The sequence below is a fragment of the Anopheles stephensi genome, chromosome 2, assembly GCF_013141755.1.
Source record: "Anopheles stephensi strain Indian chromosome 2, UCI_ANSTEP_V1.0, whole genome shotgun sequence".
NCBI lineage: Eukaryota > Metazoa > Arthropoda > Insecta > Diptera > Culicidae > Anopheles > Anopheles stephensi.
Genome location: NC_050202.1, coordinates 87,968,202 through 87,983,537, shown reverse-complemented (window position 1 = coordinate 87,983,537; position 15,336 = coordinate 87,968,202). Strand labels below are relative to the sequence as shown.

Genomic DNA, 15,336 nt, shown 5'->3' with positions numbered 1-15,336 from the left:
ACCTCCTATGATTGTGTTCGCAAAGAGTAAAAAGAAGAAAAGTTATAAAAGTAGAGGAAAATCAGTACAAAAATATTGGAAAAAGTACTTACCCTTCATTCCCTAGAGCTAAAACATTCCCGCGAGTACTCGTGCTCTACACACCTTGTATTAAGCCTTGGCCATAGCAGCTGTCAAACGTGACATGGCGAATCGATTCTGGTGTGAAAATTTCCCAATGTGCTCGATGAGCGAACGGGGATCGCTGACATTTTGAATTATAAACTCGATGTGAACGGATCGTTCGTCAGAGACTGTGTGAGCCAGAGCGAGTGAGTGTGGAGTTGCGCGAGGTGTGAGTGAGAAGAGAAGAAGTGAAGTGTGCAGGAGTAAAGCAGTCTGAAGAAACGCGCACGAGTGCTGGAAAAGAAAATTCTGGTAGCCGTTTTTGTGCAGTGGAAAACACCCCTTTTTCCGTGAGTTGTGTGCATTTGCTGATTGTTGTTTTCCTTTTTGTTAGTGTGTTGGAAAGTTCCAGATTGAGGTTTTTGTGTTTTGCCCTTGCATTATGCACGCTGATTTTCTTTGTGTGGTGAAAATGCGTACTCTGGTCGGATGACGCATGCTGGTAGCCTTTTGATGATTGTCACGTACGCACGCAATCGAAATCGTGTTCGAATGTGTGTGAGAATGCAAAATAGCTCGCGTAGTGTGGCTTTGTACGATTTTGGTGCTGTAATGTTAAACAGAAAAGTGGGGAGAAAGGAAAAAAAGACGTATAAACGTACTACATTGCTTCCAACGTGCCTTCCCTTCATGCATGACCCTGGACGCATACTACGCCATGCCCGTTCTGCGCGCAGATGTAGTGGTGTGGTGCTTTTTTCACAAGTGTTTTTGGTGTTCGTTTTGTTCGCATGTAGAGAGGGGTTTTTTTTTGTAGTTACAAAACATTTTTTTAAGTGTTCTCCCACCCCTGTGGCATGGTTTTTTTCACATCAACCCAAGTTTGTTACGTTGTTGAAGGCAAAAATGTTTATTGCGTTGTATTGTACGAGTACCGCCGCCATCTTGTGGTTTTCGTTTGCGTACGTCACGTACACAGTCGCGTATTGGTGTGCGTGCGTCAAACACAGTTTTTTCTGTTCAATAATGGGTGGTGGTAGGTGGAAACGTATTTTCAAACCAAAAACACCCCATTATGTTACAATTTCCGTTACATAAAGTAGAACATTTTAGTTTTCCCATGACTTAAGAACTTGGCTGAAAGTGGTATTATCGTTAATCGTACTAGGCAAACAAAAAGACGCAAACCTTTTTTAACCTCCTTTTCGATGCGTCACTAAAGTAATGTTTCCTTCATTTGCTCATCTCTCTTCTTTTTGCAGAGTTAAACAACGGCCACCCCATTTATACACCAATAATAATTGTAAGGAAAAGCGATTGATCTGTGAAACGTACCACGCACGCACGCACGCAATTTTGTTGTTGTCATCCAGGACGGGAAACGTGCATTTCGCATTGTAAACGCGGTCGGGTCCAGGTGCTGGCCAGGTGTCGAATTTTGGAAAACCCCGGGCCGTTTATGAAGCGTGTGTGTGAGAGAGAAAGCTAACGGGCGGATGCCGAGGAAAAACAAGAGTCTGTGTGTGCGTGTGTGGCGCAGAGAAAACATAGTGTTATTTTTTTAGCAGGTAAAGTTAGTAACTACATGCAAATTTGCCCTGAATGCAATTAAATTAACTTTGAAGAATCGAAACATTAACGGCGAAGAACGAGGTGCTGCGATAGAGAGAGAGAGAGAAGGGTTGAAATCCAATTTTCCATTGTTGGCAGACGTTTTTGTGCATGCGCGCGCGTGTGTGTGTCCTTTGAAGAGGCGATACTCTCTCTCTACACAACATCATCATACACACCAACACCAGTACGCAGTGCGATTGTGAAGTGCCGTTGTGCTTCAACACGGTTGCGAACGGGGTCAAAACAACCCTGAAAGAGCGACTGGCAGCAGCTGCACATAGCAACCGTTGTGCTGTGCAACGGTCCAAAGCAAAGCATCGTCCCCTTCCCTTACGGTAGGGTAGACGCTATAGCAACGGGAAGGAGAACACAAGCAAGCGAAAGCTACGAACCAGACGCGTATCGAAGCCTCATTCGTCCGTTGTGCGCTGGTTGTGTGAGATCGCCTCGGAAGCCTTCGCCGCACGTCAAGAGAAAGGAACCCGTCGCGCCAGTGTGCAACAAAATCGTGTTCGTGGTGGCTTTTACTGATTCCATTCATATATTCTGTGATAGTAACACAGTGCGTGTGGCTAATGCTATAGTTTTAGTTTTGCGTCCCAGTGAGAAAGGAAAGGTGTGGTGTGTGTTTTTTTTGTGACGAAACGTCCTCTCGAGGGGTCAGGCACAAAGCAAAAGTCACGGTGCCCAACAGTGCATTTGTTCTTTGAAGAAGACGAAGAGGAAGTTCGAAAATCGACGGTTGAACGCGTTTATAAGGAACATTTTTGGCTGGCTGCTTGAAGGAGTGAAAGAGTAAGACGAAAACTCAGCTAATAACGCAAAGCATAGAAAGTGTGTTATGTTATGTATGCTGTGTAGAAAAGCTTGCATTTCATGTCGATCGCCCTCCAAGCTCGGAAAAAAACGTCAATTTGCCACCGACGAAATAATTTTCTAATTGTGTTAATGCAGTGCGTACGCGCGAGTGTATGATTGTGTGTGTGTTTGGGGAAGCAAAAAATCAATACGATAGAAAAAGAGCGAGCGAGCGTGGGAGAGAGAGAGAGAGAAAGACATCAGTGTGGATACAAATCGAGTGCGTTTCTTTTCTGCTCTTTTGTCGCTAATCGAAAGAGAGAAATAGGAAAAAAGAAAGTGCGTGCCACACGGTGCTTGTAGTTTTTCTTTATGTTTTTTTGTTTGCGAAAACATCACACACGCATAAATTCACTCACGCCCAACTGTGTTGTGTGGAAGCAGATTAATTTCATGTCTGTATTTTTTTCTTCTTCTTCGAAACGTGCGGTTGATCGTAGGGCGCGCGCGAATGTATGTGTAAATAAGCGTTGCGGAAAAGGCGTCAGTGTATGAAAGTGAAAGTGCAAAAAAGCAACAAAGTAAACAAAAAACACAAAACGATAGGAATCAAAACGAGAGCTGTGAAGAGAGAACGAGAGACTACTACTGCAGGGCGCGATGACAAATTCGCACAACCGTAATGGGCGGAATGCTGGCAGTGGCAACCATGCCGAGCGATACTTCCACAACCACAGCCCCCAGCAGCTGAGCCCCTCGGCTCAGCAGATGCACCAGGGCGGTGGTGGAAACGGTGGAAGCGCCACCAAGCAGCAGCGCGGTGTCAACGGCGGAGCAAACGGAGGTGGCGGTGGCGGTAACCGCAGCCAGCGGTCACCGAGCGCACACTACTTCCGCAGTATTGTCTCCGCCTCCAACACAATACCGATAGTACAACAACAGCAGCAGCAGCAGCAGCAGCAGCAGCAGAGGCAACCATCGTACTCTCCGACCGGTGGACGAGCAGCAGGAGGCGGCGGTGGTGGTCGCCATAGCAACAACAGCAACAGCAGCTCAAACAGCTTTAATCAACGCTCCAGTCCGAGCAATCACAGTGGTGGCAGCTTCCCGATGATGATGTCCTCGCCGATGGGAGCTGGTGCTGCTGGGCCTGTATCAGGTTCGCCGCCCAACTTTTCCCACTTTGCCGGCAGCAAGTGCTACGATGCGCCCGCACCCACCGCGCTGCCGAAGCCTCCCGTCCACTGGACAACCGTCGGTGGCGGCAGCAACAGCAACAGTAGCGTTAGCAGTTCCTTCTCGTCGATGATGATGATGGCGGGCGGCGGTTCGTCCGCGCAAACGACCGTGGCCGGTGGTCACGGCAGCAACAGCAAAAAGGGGGCGGCAGGATCCTCCTCCAACAATGGGACGACGCTAAAGCAGCACCAGCAGCAGTACCACCCGCAGCAGCCGCGGCTGCGAACGAAGGCGATGAAGTCGTGCGCGTCGGCTGCGGCCAAGGCAAACAATCGTCATGCCGCCTTCACGCACAATCTGAAAACGATTCTCAACGTGCAGGCTTAACAACCCGTCGTCACCGTACCCCAGAGCGGCCAGCACAGCAGCAGCAGCAGCAGCAGTAGCAGTGATAGTGTAGAACATGCAAGTACAACGACAACGACGACGACGACGACGACGAGCAGAAGAAGTGAGAATGATGATACGGTAATGACGAGTGTTTCGTCAACGGTTGGCAGATGTGCCGACAAGAAGCAGCAAACGACGACGATACGACGGGAAGATGGGCCACGATCATCGCGCCAACGGAAACGTAATCGACGGAAGAAAGTGAAGCAGCAGCAACAGTAGAATCAGCATAAAGTTGATGCAAAGTTTGCGCGTAATGTACGCCTTTTTTCCTATCAAGATATCAAGATGAAAGCAGCAGATGCGGAAAAACCGGAACCAAAGGCGGCGCACGCAGTAAGAGAAAGGGAGACTCGCAAAAAGACCGAGAAGACCAAGCAAGAAGATGCAAATGGGGAGAGACTTGCGTGAAATCGACGTACAATGACCTCCAGCAACTATCGCGCAAAAAGGCTCGTCATATACTGTGTAGAAAGGGGATGTAGCGTGTGGTTTAAAAGGGCCCCGTGACAACATCCAGCCCTACCCAAGAAAGTCATCTGCCTCGTGTGCTGCGAGAGATACGTGTGCGTGTGTGTGTCATTGGTGTCAGACCGAGTTTACGAGATCCTGTTTTCTCCCTTAAGTCGTCCTTCACTGGTAAAGGGAAACCCGTTTGCTTTAAAAGTCTTCTGAAGTCGTCTGCAACATCCGGACAAATGGTCCCTTCCCGCTGGTACAATCTCGTGCGAGGAGGAACCGCGTGTCTTCCTCGTGTCGCCAACATTCTGACCGCCGTAGTCTCTATGCCAGTGCGCGACGCTTCGTCTCTCGACTGTGTGTCGCCTTCCGCAGTTTTGTCGGCACGATCATCAACCGTACAAACAAACACTCAGCTAGCGGCAACGATCATCGGCCGCCGAATCGTCGTCAGTGCCGTCGTCAGCAACGTGTGTATGATCTCGTTCGCTCGTAACGCCCTGCTGTTGATGCTGTTGTGCCAAGTGCCGCCAGCAATGTTTGCATCAGTGCAAGCCATCAAGGGAGAGAAAGAGGCGTATCATCGGCAACCGTAGAAGGGCAGAACAAAAAGAGAGATATCGAAACAGGAGCAGTAGTCTTACGTGTATGTATGTAAAGGAATCCTTATATGACTATATGATTTTTTTTTTCGTTTTGGATTGTTCTGATTACGGTATATAATGATCGAGTTAAAATACTTTTACTTTTGAAACGATCCATTACGAGACGTGAAAGGACGTGACGATAATTATAGATGTGACAGGGACGGACAGGAGGAGGTACTAGGAGATACGCGCAAACCACTAGCAGTAGGAGACAGGAGGAGCTAGGCGCGAGATGACGGCAGCAGCAAAGGAGCGAGCTCTGCTGTGTCCGTGAAACGTAGGAATAGGATAGGATACTGCTGTTGGCTGGCGAAAATTTTAAGTACCCAGGGAAGGGCAGACAGGAAGCGTTTCGGAGTTTTGTTTGGAGCTTGCAAACCAGACGAATGATGGTGCATTTTGGAATCTTTCCTAGCATATAGCTGCCAAGCAGGAGAAAGAAGACAGGCAGTGTTTCCACAACAGAGCACACAAAGGGAAAGGGGCGGGAATGCATGAATCGTGTGTGGGTGGGTGGATGTTTGCTTCCTTGGCGACGACACTGATACGTGTCGCCTCCGATCACCTTTTCCGTCGTTCCGTTTTTCGGCCATACTCTCTACCTACTCTAGCAGGGCCCCGCACGTAAAGTAAAAAGGTAGTGGACGCGAGCGCCTCCAAAGCCCTCTGCGCCTCGGATGTGTGTGTGTTTGCCTCGGACAATCCAGCAGGGAAGCGCGATTTGTTGATGTTTTTTTTATATATTATCTTTTCGATAAGATATTTCTACATTTTAAGTGCGTTTTAATACTAGTTGTATCTACCTTCATGTGTACTTTGTACGCCCCAAAACTGATTTGGTGCCAAGCATAATGAGAGTGATGTGATGATATTCGATCGAGATCTGTTCGACGATTGTTTTGCAAAAAAAACCCCGAAATAGTTTCTGGCCTGATGAATTTCTTTTGTGTACTATTTTTGTTTCCTTGCTCACTATTACGATCCTTCGGGGGAGAGAGGAAAAGGTACACAGAACCGCCAAGGGCATTACTTTTTGGAACTCGCTTCAAGCTGACCAACTTTCTGGGATTGGCTAAGAGCCGGATGTGCTCTTAAGTTCACCTTTCCTTGCTATTTTCTATTAAGTCGTTACATGCAAACACTTTCCACAACATTGCCCAGAGAGTAGCTTAAGTCTTCTCTCGACGAACAGGCAAGAGCGCAGCAACCCACACCACCAATTTCGCTTAAGTTTGAACGCAAACCAACCACACACAAACAACACGATCCTTCCGTACGATCACCGACCGATCATTCATAGCGATAGAAGCGGACGTTTAGATTGGGCGTAATGGATTGTTGTTTTTTTTTTGTTTTTGTTTTGTTCTCTTTTTAAGAAAACGGTGATATAAATTTGAATTTTAAGAAACAGATTTTCTATGCTAAATCGAATACATGGACACATAAATACCGCGCACATGCCCGGTTTGTGTGTATAATTAGAAGAAGATGTAATAAGCCGGCCCGGCCGCCCCGCCCCCCCTAAGTGGTGGCGGGTTGGTGGTGGTACCCACGTTTCAATTGTACAAAAAGGATAAGAAAAATCACAGAACAAAATTTGCACACCACCCAAGAAGCTCTCAGCAGACGAAGATGTGTGAGTGTGTGTCGCATGGAGGAGTAATGTACCGTCAGTAGCGCGCGGCCAACAGTTTTTTTTGGGCCCTAATAACGGAGATTGGCAAAACATAGCGGAGGAAAACAGGTTCTTTGGAGAGAATCTAGACACACACGCACACACACGCTACACACACACACACTTATGTCCAAAAAGACTCCAGTGGGAAATTCAACGACTTCCCGTGCGTGTACCTGGGCGGGTTTTTCTTTCCAAGACTTTACCGATGGTGGACATTTGCTGCTCGGAGGTACAGAGCTAACCTTTTTTTTTAACTTCAGAAATTTCGTGCAATATACGCCACAGCCGTTTTGGGCAAATTTATTTTTGGGCTTCTGCAGTGCAGAACGATTCATAAACGATCAAATGAACAATTGTAAATATGATGGACTCTACGCAACTATGGTTGGACTTTTACTTAGGACACTTCATTGGAGAATGTTTTCGTTTGTTTCATGAACTTTCTCACTGTACTATTAGTGTATCCTCGTACGGAAGCAAACGTCCTAAACTTTGTCGTCTACCAGGACACGTTCCATTGAACTCCTTCTTCATACAGCCTATTATATCCCAAATTGATGATGCAATATTTGAAAAAAAAAGGGATGCAATATTCATTACTTTTTATGTAGCTCTAACAGAACCGTTTCTCGCTTTTTATGCAATTTGTTTGTTTGTTTGGCATTGGACCATAGATGATTCTTTCCAGTCCAGTCTGCCATTAGGCAAGACCTCAAACACTAGGGAGTGTGATAATGTGTGCGAGTACGTGTGTGTGTGTGTGAGGGATTGATTGGTTAACTAAACTCGCAAATGACATAAAGCCCAGGGCCCTCCGAGATGCGATCGGAAGATACGTCCGTCTGTCTTGTGTAAAAGAGCTAGGGAAATGAAGGTGGCGACGCGCAACAATTGCAGTACAAAACACAATAAACAACACTAACTGTATGTTTTACTAGGGTAATTCGTGACGGGGAGGAATGTGGTGTCTTGGTGGTGTCTTGGTAGTGGTGGTGATGTGATGGTGGCAGTGAACTGTCCAAAGCCCAGAGCTTCGATTTCATCCCCCAAGAGTTAATTCCAATGGGTGTAGAAAGGCTGACATTCAAGAAAATGCTCATCAAGAACTTTGAAGAGTGGAATCAACACCATCACCCACTACTACCACTACTGCTGCATCATGCATTGGTGGCACTAAGTGTTGTTATTACTAATTGCTTGGTGTGCAAATCACTCACGCAAAACCTGAACACCACAGGGCGACAGAAGAACAGAGCCGAGACAGGAGTTACATTTTGTAGTAGATTAAAAAAAGGGCAGTGTACAAACCTGCTGCTGGGTAAGAGGGTGTGTGTATGAGGTGGTAGAATTTGAATTGGTACCCATGCCTCCCCACCCCTTCACTCCTCCCCCCAACCCCACCACACTACTGCTAAAACACAGGGAAAACGAATCATTGAGGAGAAGGAGTAAGAGTAGTAGCTGGTTGTAACTTTGGTTCATGCTTCAGGAGAGATCTTTTGCTTGATCTGCTCAAACTGGGTTTTTTAATAATCAAAAAACGTGATATATAGTTTCAAGTGCAATTGCATCTGGTATGCTATTAGTTTTTTGCTCTCCTGGACACTCTCCTGGCCCCATCAACTCCAAGCCTAGGACAGTCACCACCGAAAGCATCATGACTCCCTCTTTCGGCAGCCCTGTCTGTGTCCCTTATCTCCTAGTTTTAGTTTTTATTTGGTGTGATAAACCCCCCCCACCCCTCTCTTCACCCCTTGTACCTTCCCTTAGTTGTGTAGTTCATCCATTTGCAATACTTTCATTTATAGAGATTTTTTTTAAATTAATGTATCATTTACAAATTCTCCCCACCTCTCTACTTTCGGACGCTCGGTTGTGACACCAATCGCCAAACGCGATAACCAAGCAAGGTTTTGGTGGTGTCCCGTTCCAACGCTCCGTTACTACCCCCCCTCGCCCACCTCCGACAGATCTCATTTGATAATGTGTGTGAGCTGCTAAGCGCGCAAACCTAGGGGTTTGGTAGGGTTGCGTTTTGTCTTTTCTCGATTCTCGATAGACTCCATCCCCTCAGAGTAGACGAAACATTAGGCGGCAGCGTGGCGTTTGCATTGCGTAGCAGCGGGCAGACAGAAGAAGCATTTTTTAGTAAAATAAGAAGAGGCCGCAACCGGGAACTTTGGGTTTCCATTCCACAGTCTGCTGGCTGCTGCTGCTGCTGCTGCTCCGTACGCTTGTCAGCTGTCTAGGTAGGGGGAATTGGAGGACACGCGCACTAACCGAGCAGCTTGCCTGTTGTTGTACATTTCAAACGACTCATGGACGAAGCGGGAAGAACATCATCCCCGCCCGCCGTTACTTGATTCGATCGGGAAGGATCGGGATTTTTTCCGGCCAACACCGACGAGAGATCCTGTTCCGGCAAACGCACAGCAGTGTGTGTGTGTCGAGTGGCCAGGTTTTTTAGTCCTAAAGAAAGGCAAGCAGCTTTCTCTGCACCATTGCGTCCGACTCATTTGAAATGTGTTCCAACACTCTACCTAGCGATCCCAAACCCCGGGCTCGTTGAATATGCGCTTTTTGTTTGTTTGTTTTATTGTGTAACGCTTTTCCTTTGCAATAATTGTATATTCTTTTTCTCTTCTGCACACTCTGTGCCCATTGTTGTGCCACATGTTTTGATGGAGGTTTCTACAGTGATTTTGGTACAGTCCCTTAAATTATGTTTGGTCGCTTTTTTGTTGTTGTTTCCCTTGTGTCGTCATCTCCATGCCATCCGCGCCGGTCCGCTATTAGTGGTGTAGAGTGAAACCTGCCCGAAACGATACGTAAAAAAGTACAAAAAATACCCTTTATTTCCTTTATACTTAAGTGTTTATTTCATTATTTTGTCCCTCCTCACCTATCTTTCCATTTCTTTGTCTTTTTCCTCCCCAAAAAAACAAAATTTTCCAACGTGCCCCTTGAGCAAACACTTCAAAGTAATACTGGCCGCTCAAGAGCAAATTAGATATTCACACCACGTGGATACTTACATCATTTTTGAATCCCGAGTTGAGCGGACAACTTTTTGAACTCTTTTGTGCTGTAACGAAATCCAAAATAAAAAAATACTCCAATTGGTACCTGAATCTGGCCAAGCACATTTTCTCCATACTTCGTGACATTACCTTGCCCTGGCAGAAACAAAAATCGAATGATCGATCGAGGCAAGCTCAAACTCAACCCTATTGCTCCTTAATTTTTATTATCTTTTTCATACTTTTCCTCCCTTCTTTTCCCTCTTTTTTTCACCCCCTCCTCCCCACTTCCTTTTTGTTTAAAAGAAAAACAATTAAAGAACTAAAAAAATACAAAAAAAAAAGAAACTGTTCGTTTCGGGCTCAATTCTACACCACAAAGCGCGCACAAGCGAGAGCGACATGGCATGGAAATGACCCGTATATCTATTGGTTTACAAAAAAAGGTTTGTTATGTGTTTACGCTATAACCAATGTTTTGTTGTTGTGGGAGAATCTGCAAAATTGGTTTAGTGGCGGGATGAAGTGAATCAGAAGCAAACGAACCAAATAGGAGACAAGGGTGAAGATGTGATTTGTGATCCAGTGATCATTCGGGCAAAAAGGACGAAACAAACTCACTCCAAGCAAAAAACACTGACATACACAAACACAGACAGGCCGTGTGTGTGGTGGTGGTGGGTGGTGTAGAAGGGGCAAGAGAATGGACAAACCACAACTCTAATATAAATATATATATATATACACCTTTAGTAAGTGAGGATAGAAATGCGTCGTGTGCGTGCGGAAGGACATTTTGAAAGGAATTTCCGGTTGTGCCACTATTTGGTTCTCCGAGCTTGTATGGAGAACTGTTTGTCCAGGCTCTGTCCAGGTCGGTCCGCCTTCCTGCCACTGGCGCAAAACGAAACAAAAACCCCCGGCGGGAGGATTTGTGGCTCTCTGTGTGGTGGCGTGTTGCTCTGTGCGGGAATCATCCGAGCGTTCCGCGCCGCCGCCCCCCCCTTTGCGAAGCAGATGAAGCAGCATTTCGTTCGTTGTGGGTTAGAGCTTTAGCACACTAAAGCGAGCACTTCGTTCTGTATATTACAGAGCGGTGTAAGGAAGAGTACCACCGGGGAGATGGGGTGCGATGGATTGGCGTGCCGGAATGTGACACACGAACGATCTACAGCAAACAAACCAAACCACTGTGTAGTTCGGTTACGTTCCGGTGCGATCAGCTACGAAACGATTGACCAAGTATTAATGCGTCCGTTTCGTGGGGGTGGGGAGGTAAGCGGGTGATCGTTCGCTTGCCCCGCGCGGGAGAAAGACAGAGAGCCGCACATGATGTCCCCACGGGTATGGCGGGTAATGGAGGAAGAATCTTGGACTATGGGGCGGGGACCTAGGTTAAACCTTACCTCCGTTATGCTGGACGAACAGCATATAAACGCCTTTGATCATTGATCGTAAAGAGATCATATCGCGATTACTAGCTCTATTATAGGCGTGTGTGTGTGTGTGTGCAAATCTTTGCGAGGAAATAAAACCAAGTTAAAACAGGAAGAAGTGTGACATCCCTCCCCACACACACACACACATCTACACCCTTCACACAAACACACACACACACATACACAAAGCAACAACTTTTTAGCATAAACACTAAGAGAAATAGACATATGCAAGACAGATGAGATGGCGGCAATAAGGACGGGGAGCAGTAGTGGTGGCGGTGGGGCGGGGTGGGTGATGGTGATCGCGCTCTGTGAAGCAGCATCGCCACCACACAGCAGCAGCAACCACAACTCCCATCCTGTGGTACACATTTTGCAAGCATAAAGCGATCGGAAAGCAGGCAGGCAGAGTAGTCAGCAGAGACAGCTCGCGCAGCCAGACAAATAAGACAAGCAAACAAACAAAGCAAAAGCCCGACACGACAAAACAAACAAGAAGTCTTAGAAGTATAATATTAATGTTAAATTCGCGAAACTGCTAGTGGTTAATGAAGGTGCATATAAAAGGCGCAGCGAGACGGCTGCAGCTGATGGTGAAGCGCAACTTGAAGCGCCGGACGACGAGAGGTGTGAGATGAGAAACATTGTACAGAGAGAAACAGCAACACAAAATCACACGATTTGATATCAATGTGCGTAAACAAAAAAGGCAGAATTGAGGAAAGGCAGGAAAAACGAACCATAAATCAGTAAATCCAGATTAGAGAGAAGATGTCGGTAATTGTTCTGTGATCCTCCACCCTATAAATGTGTCCCCCCCCCCCCCCTTTCTAACTGATTTTTGGTGATGGTGTGATGTTGTCTTTTTGATCGCAAAAAAAAAACGCTGGACACACAAACCGAGCACTCGAAGCGGGAATGGATTAAACAGATAGGGAGAGGTGCCCTCGAGCCTTCTTCCACTAGTCCGGTCGTACCTTGCTTGCGGTGTGTCGGCGCGTGTGGACAGCAAAATTTGGACTTTGGTGTGGTTTCGGATCAAAAAGGCAGCATTCAATTTATTAAAAGAAAGCCACAGGCAAACACTTGATCATCATTGCAATCAGATTTTATATTCAAAGGAGTGTGGCCGTTAGTGCACAGGGCGCGGTGTCTTGAGTGTGTAGAGAAGTGGGTTTGATGAGGGCGGTGTGGTGTGGTGATCTGCCGCATTATGTTCAGCCAACGTCATAATCCACATCTGTGTGCCACTTTCCGCGACTTCCCTTGCAACTTCCTCCTCCTTGGCTCTTGTTCGCCCCAGTAGTAATCCCATCATCCGCTGACATGAAGCAAGCATGAATGCAAGCTCTGCAAAAGCACAAGTTCTTACATACATTTTAGGCATGGTTCCGTCGTCGTGTGATATGCAGTACGATAAAATGCACCCGTTCGTACACGTTCATTACCAGTATTGCTGTGAGTCTCCTTACAACACCACCCAGAATTATAGAAATTGGCCGACAGAATTTCTTTCCTCCTATTTGCCTCTTAAAAAAAATTCCACCGATAAGACTTTATGTTGCTAAATCAATTCCCTTCCCTGATGTGTACGGGGCGTGTGCATTTTAGTGTGCAGCAAAAACCGACACGACCCATTTTTCCAGATCACCCCCCGCAAACACAATTTACAAAATTTATCCAATGCATGTAGAGAGAGAGAGAGGGAGAAACCGTTTTTAAAAAGACGACCGACGATGCGCGTAAGAAGATGATAGAAGAGGAAGAAAACTGGAAAAGGGTCCACCGGGCGGGCAGCAACATGATTGTGTTAGCGCGCGTGGTTCAAGAAGTATAAACAGGGGGACAAATGATCCCCCGGACCCGGAGAGCTAACAGCAGCACGCTCGGTTTCCTTTAGTGATTTATTGTGAGTAATAGTAACTACTAGTAGGTAATAATAATTGGCTGGTTAAAACAAACGGAATGGTTCACAAAATTTAACGTCTAAACACGTTCAATACAACAGGCTCAACAGGATATCAGACATTATTAGAGAGCGAGAGTTCAGGAACACTGACACCGACTTTCAAATGATCACACTGGGTGCATGAGATTAATTTTTGGCAAAACATTGCAAACAGTGCAAAAGTACATCCGGAATATTGAATTGGAAAGCTTCACCAAGTATAAGATCAAATCAAAAAAGCCTCAGTTTCTCCGTACTGCAGCATCATTTCCGTTTATCTCTCAATAGCTTTTCCGTAGCCTTCTGACGTGCGTGTGTGTGTGTGTGATAGGAGCATTTTAACTTCCAAAAAGTCGAGGGCAGATCAGTTTTGGCAAAAGGAGGATATTAAAAGAGGACAGCGAAAGGGAAAAAGAGAGAGAGCAAAAATGGCCCTAATCTTTATTACTTTGCCGCGCCTCATTTTCTATTTACACTTGTCCAAAGTCGTGTGGGCGGAAAATCGTGTACCACCGCTCTCCTCTCCGGATGTGTGTGAAGCACTAGAATAGCAGGGGACAGAGGTCACAAGACTAGAACGCAAGAAGCAGGTTAGACACACACGCACATTGCGCAGACAGAAACCACAAGACAAGAGGCTGTAGGGAAAAGGAGGTATTCTCTCCACAGGGAATGAATGAAAGAAAGCAAAGAAAGAAAAAACACACACACAGCAAAAGCTGGACTCAGTTGTAAAATGTTCCATTTTCAATTTTTGTACGAAAAGATCGAGGTAGAGCAGTATAAGCAAAACAAAAAAGCAACAAAAAATAGCACCATAAAATGCTCTACTTCGCATAAAAGATACACAAATCAAATCAAAAGTCTCAACCCGAAACGCAAAAGAGCAATTCCATATTTGCCACTATCGAAAAAAACAAAACTTACTCTCGATAGAGCGAAAAAATAAAATTTTGAAACAAACCACATCCTTTTTCCTAAATCCTTGAAGAAAAAATCCCTTCCCCTTTAAAAAATCCCCATTTCCCCGGACCTCATGGACCCGTCCTTATTTTGGCGTCCCCAATTCCGCACCATGAGGTCCATCCCCAAATCGGTTCAGCGAAAGATATTGTTCTCAAACCTTCTGCCATTCGACGGTTTTGCGGAAACGCAAACCAAACGGCCGTCTCCTTCGACGAGCGGTCGCAACGAACATGATCATCCCACGAAGAAGGACGCTTGGACACGGGATGGATGGAAAGGAAGCAGCTGACCCTAATAACATCCTTAGGCGGACCGGTTTTGAAGAGCCTTGGAGAAGCAAAAGGTAAGTGAAGAAAAGAGAAAACTGAATAAAGTTATATGTACGTCCGAAAGTCTTGTCTCTTCTTACAGTGGTAGGTCATGTGATGTGAATGATACCGGACAACCTCTCTATCTACGTTTCACCGTTTTTTAGTTGTATTCAGAATGAAGTGAACAGTTTTAGAGGTAGAATTGGGCAGAAACATTACAGCCCAGCTGAGCTGATTCTGTCCAGTTTTGCGTGTAAATTGTCCTAGTAATTCCTGGTAATTCCTAGAAATGCCTAGTAATATTCAAGATGAAGTGGACTACCTTACAGATAGAATTGTAGAGAAACATTACAGCTGATTCTGTGCAGTTCTGCCTGTAAATTGTTCACCTCTTGTTGAGTCGCGTCCAGAAATGGTTTGAATTACCCTCATCCTACCTCAAGTCCTCTTAGAGATTAGAGCTCCCGTCCTCCAGGTATTTACCTCTTCAGTCTTCAAGAGTGGAACCACTCTGGTAAGTGATATGAGCTGGAGCATTATATGTTATCTGCTTGATAATATTCATCTAACTCTAGAAACAAACACTTGATCATGATGTAGCTATATTGAATGCGATCTCCTTCCAGTCCTGAAGATTCTGACTTCGCTGCTAGGCTTTCCTTGGCCAGGTCATTTTCGCTTGTTGAAACCCGTTTCACAAGTTATCTTTTGCCGACGAC

The 15,336-nt window shown here is 46.0% G+C and overlaps 1 protein-coding gene across 6 annotated transcripts; it reads left to right on the top strand.

Annotated features, from left to right (window-relative positions):
- The first annotated feature begins 238 nt into the window (after window positions 1-238).
- On the top strand, window positions 239-12,059 carry LOC118505088 (heavy metal-associated isoprenylated plant protein 33). Of its 6 annotated transcripts, XM_036040380.1 has the most exons (4): window positions 250-455; window positions 1,368-1,408; window positions 1,671-1,673; window positions 3,018-12,059. In XM_036040380.1, the coding sequence occupies exon 4, from the start codon at window positions 3,178-3,180 to the stop codon at window positions 4,081-4,083; it is 906 nt and encodes a 301-aa protein (XP_035896273.1). In that variant the 5' UTR covers window positions 250-455; window positions 1,368-1,408; window positions 1,671-1,673; window positions 3,018-3,177; the 3' UTR covers window positions 4,084-12,059. The 6 variants fall into 6 exon arrangements, with proteins under 6 accessions (XP_035896272.1, XP_035896273.1, XP_035896274.1 ...); XM_036040379.1 differs by lacking the exon at window positions 1,671-1,673 and having other exon boundaries at window positions 239-455; XM_036040381.1 differs by lacking the exons at window positions 1,368-1,408; window positions 1,671-1,673.
- The last annotated feature ends 3,277 nt before the right edge of the window (window positions 12,060-15,336 follow it).

What these genes read in the sequence shown, in the direction of transcription:
- LOC118505088 (XM_036040379.1), top strand. Translation starts at nt 3,178, where the DNA reads ATGACAAATTCGCACAACCGTAATGGGCGGAATGCTGGCAGTGGCAAC.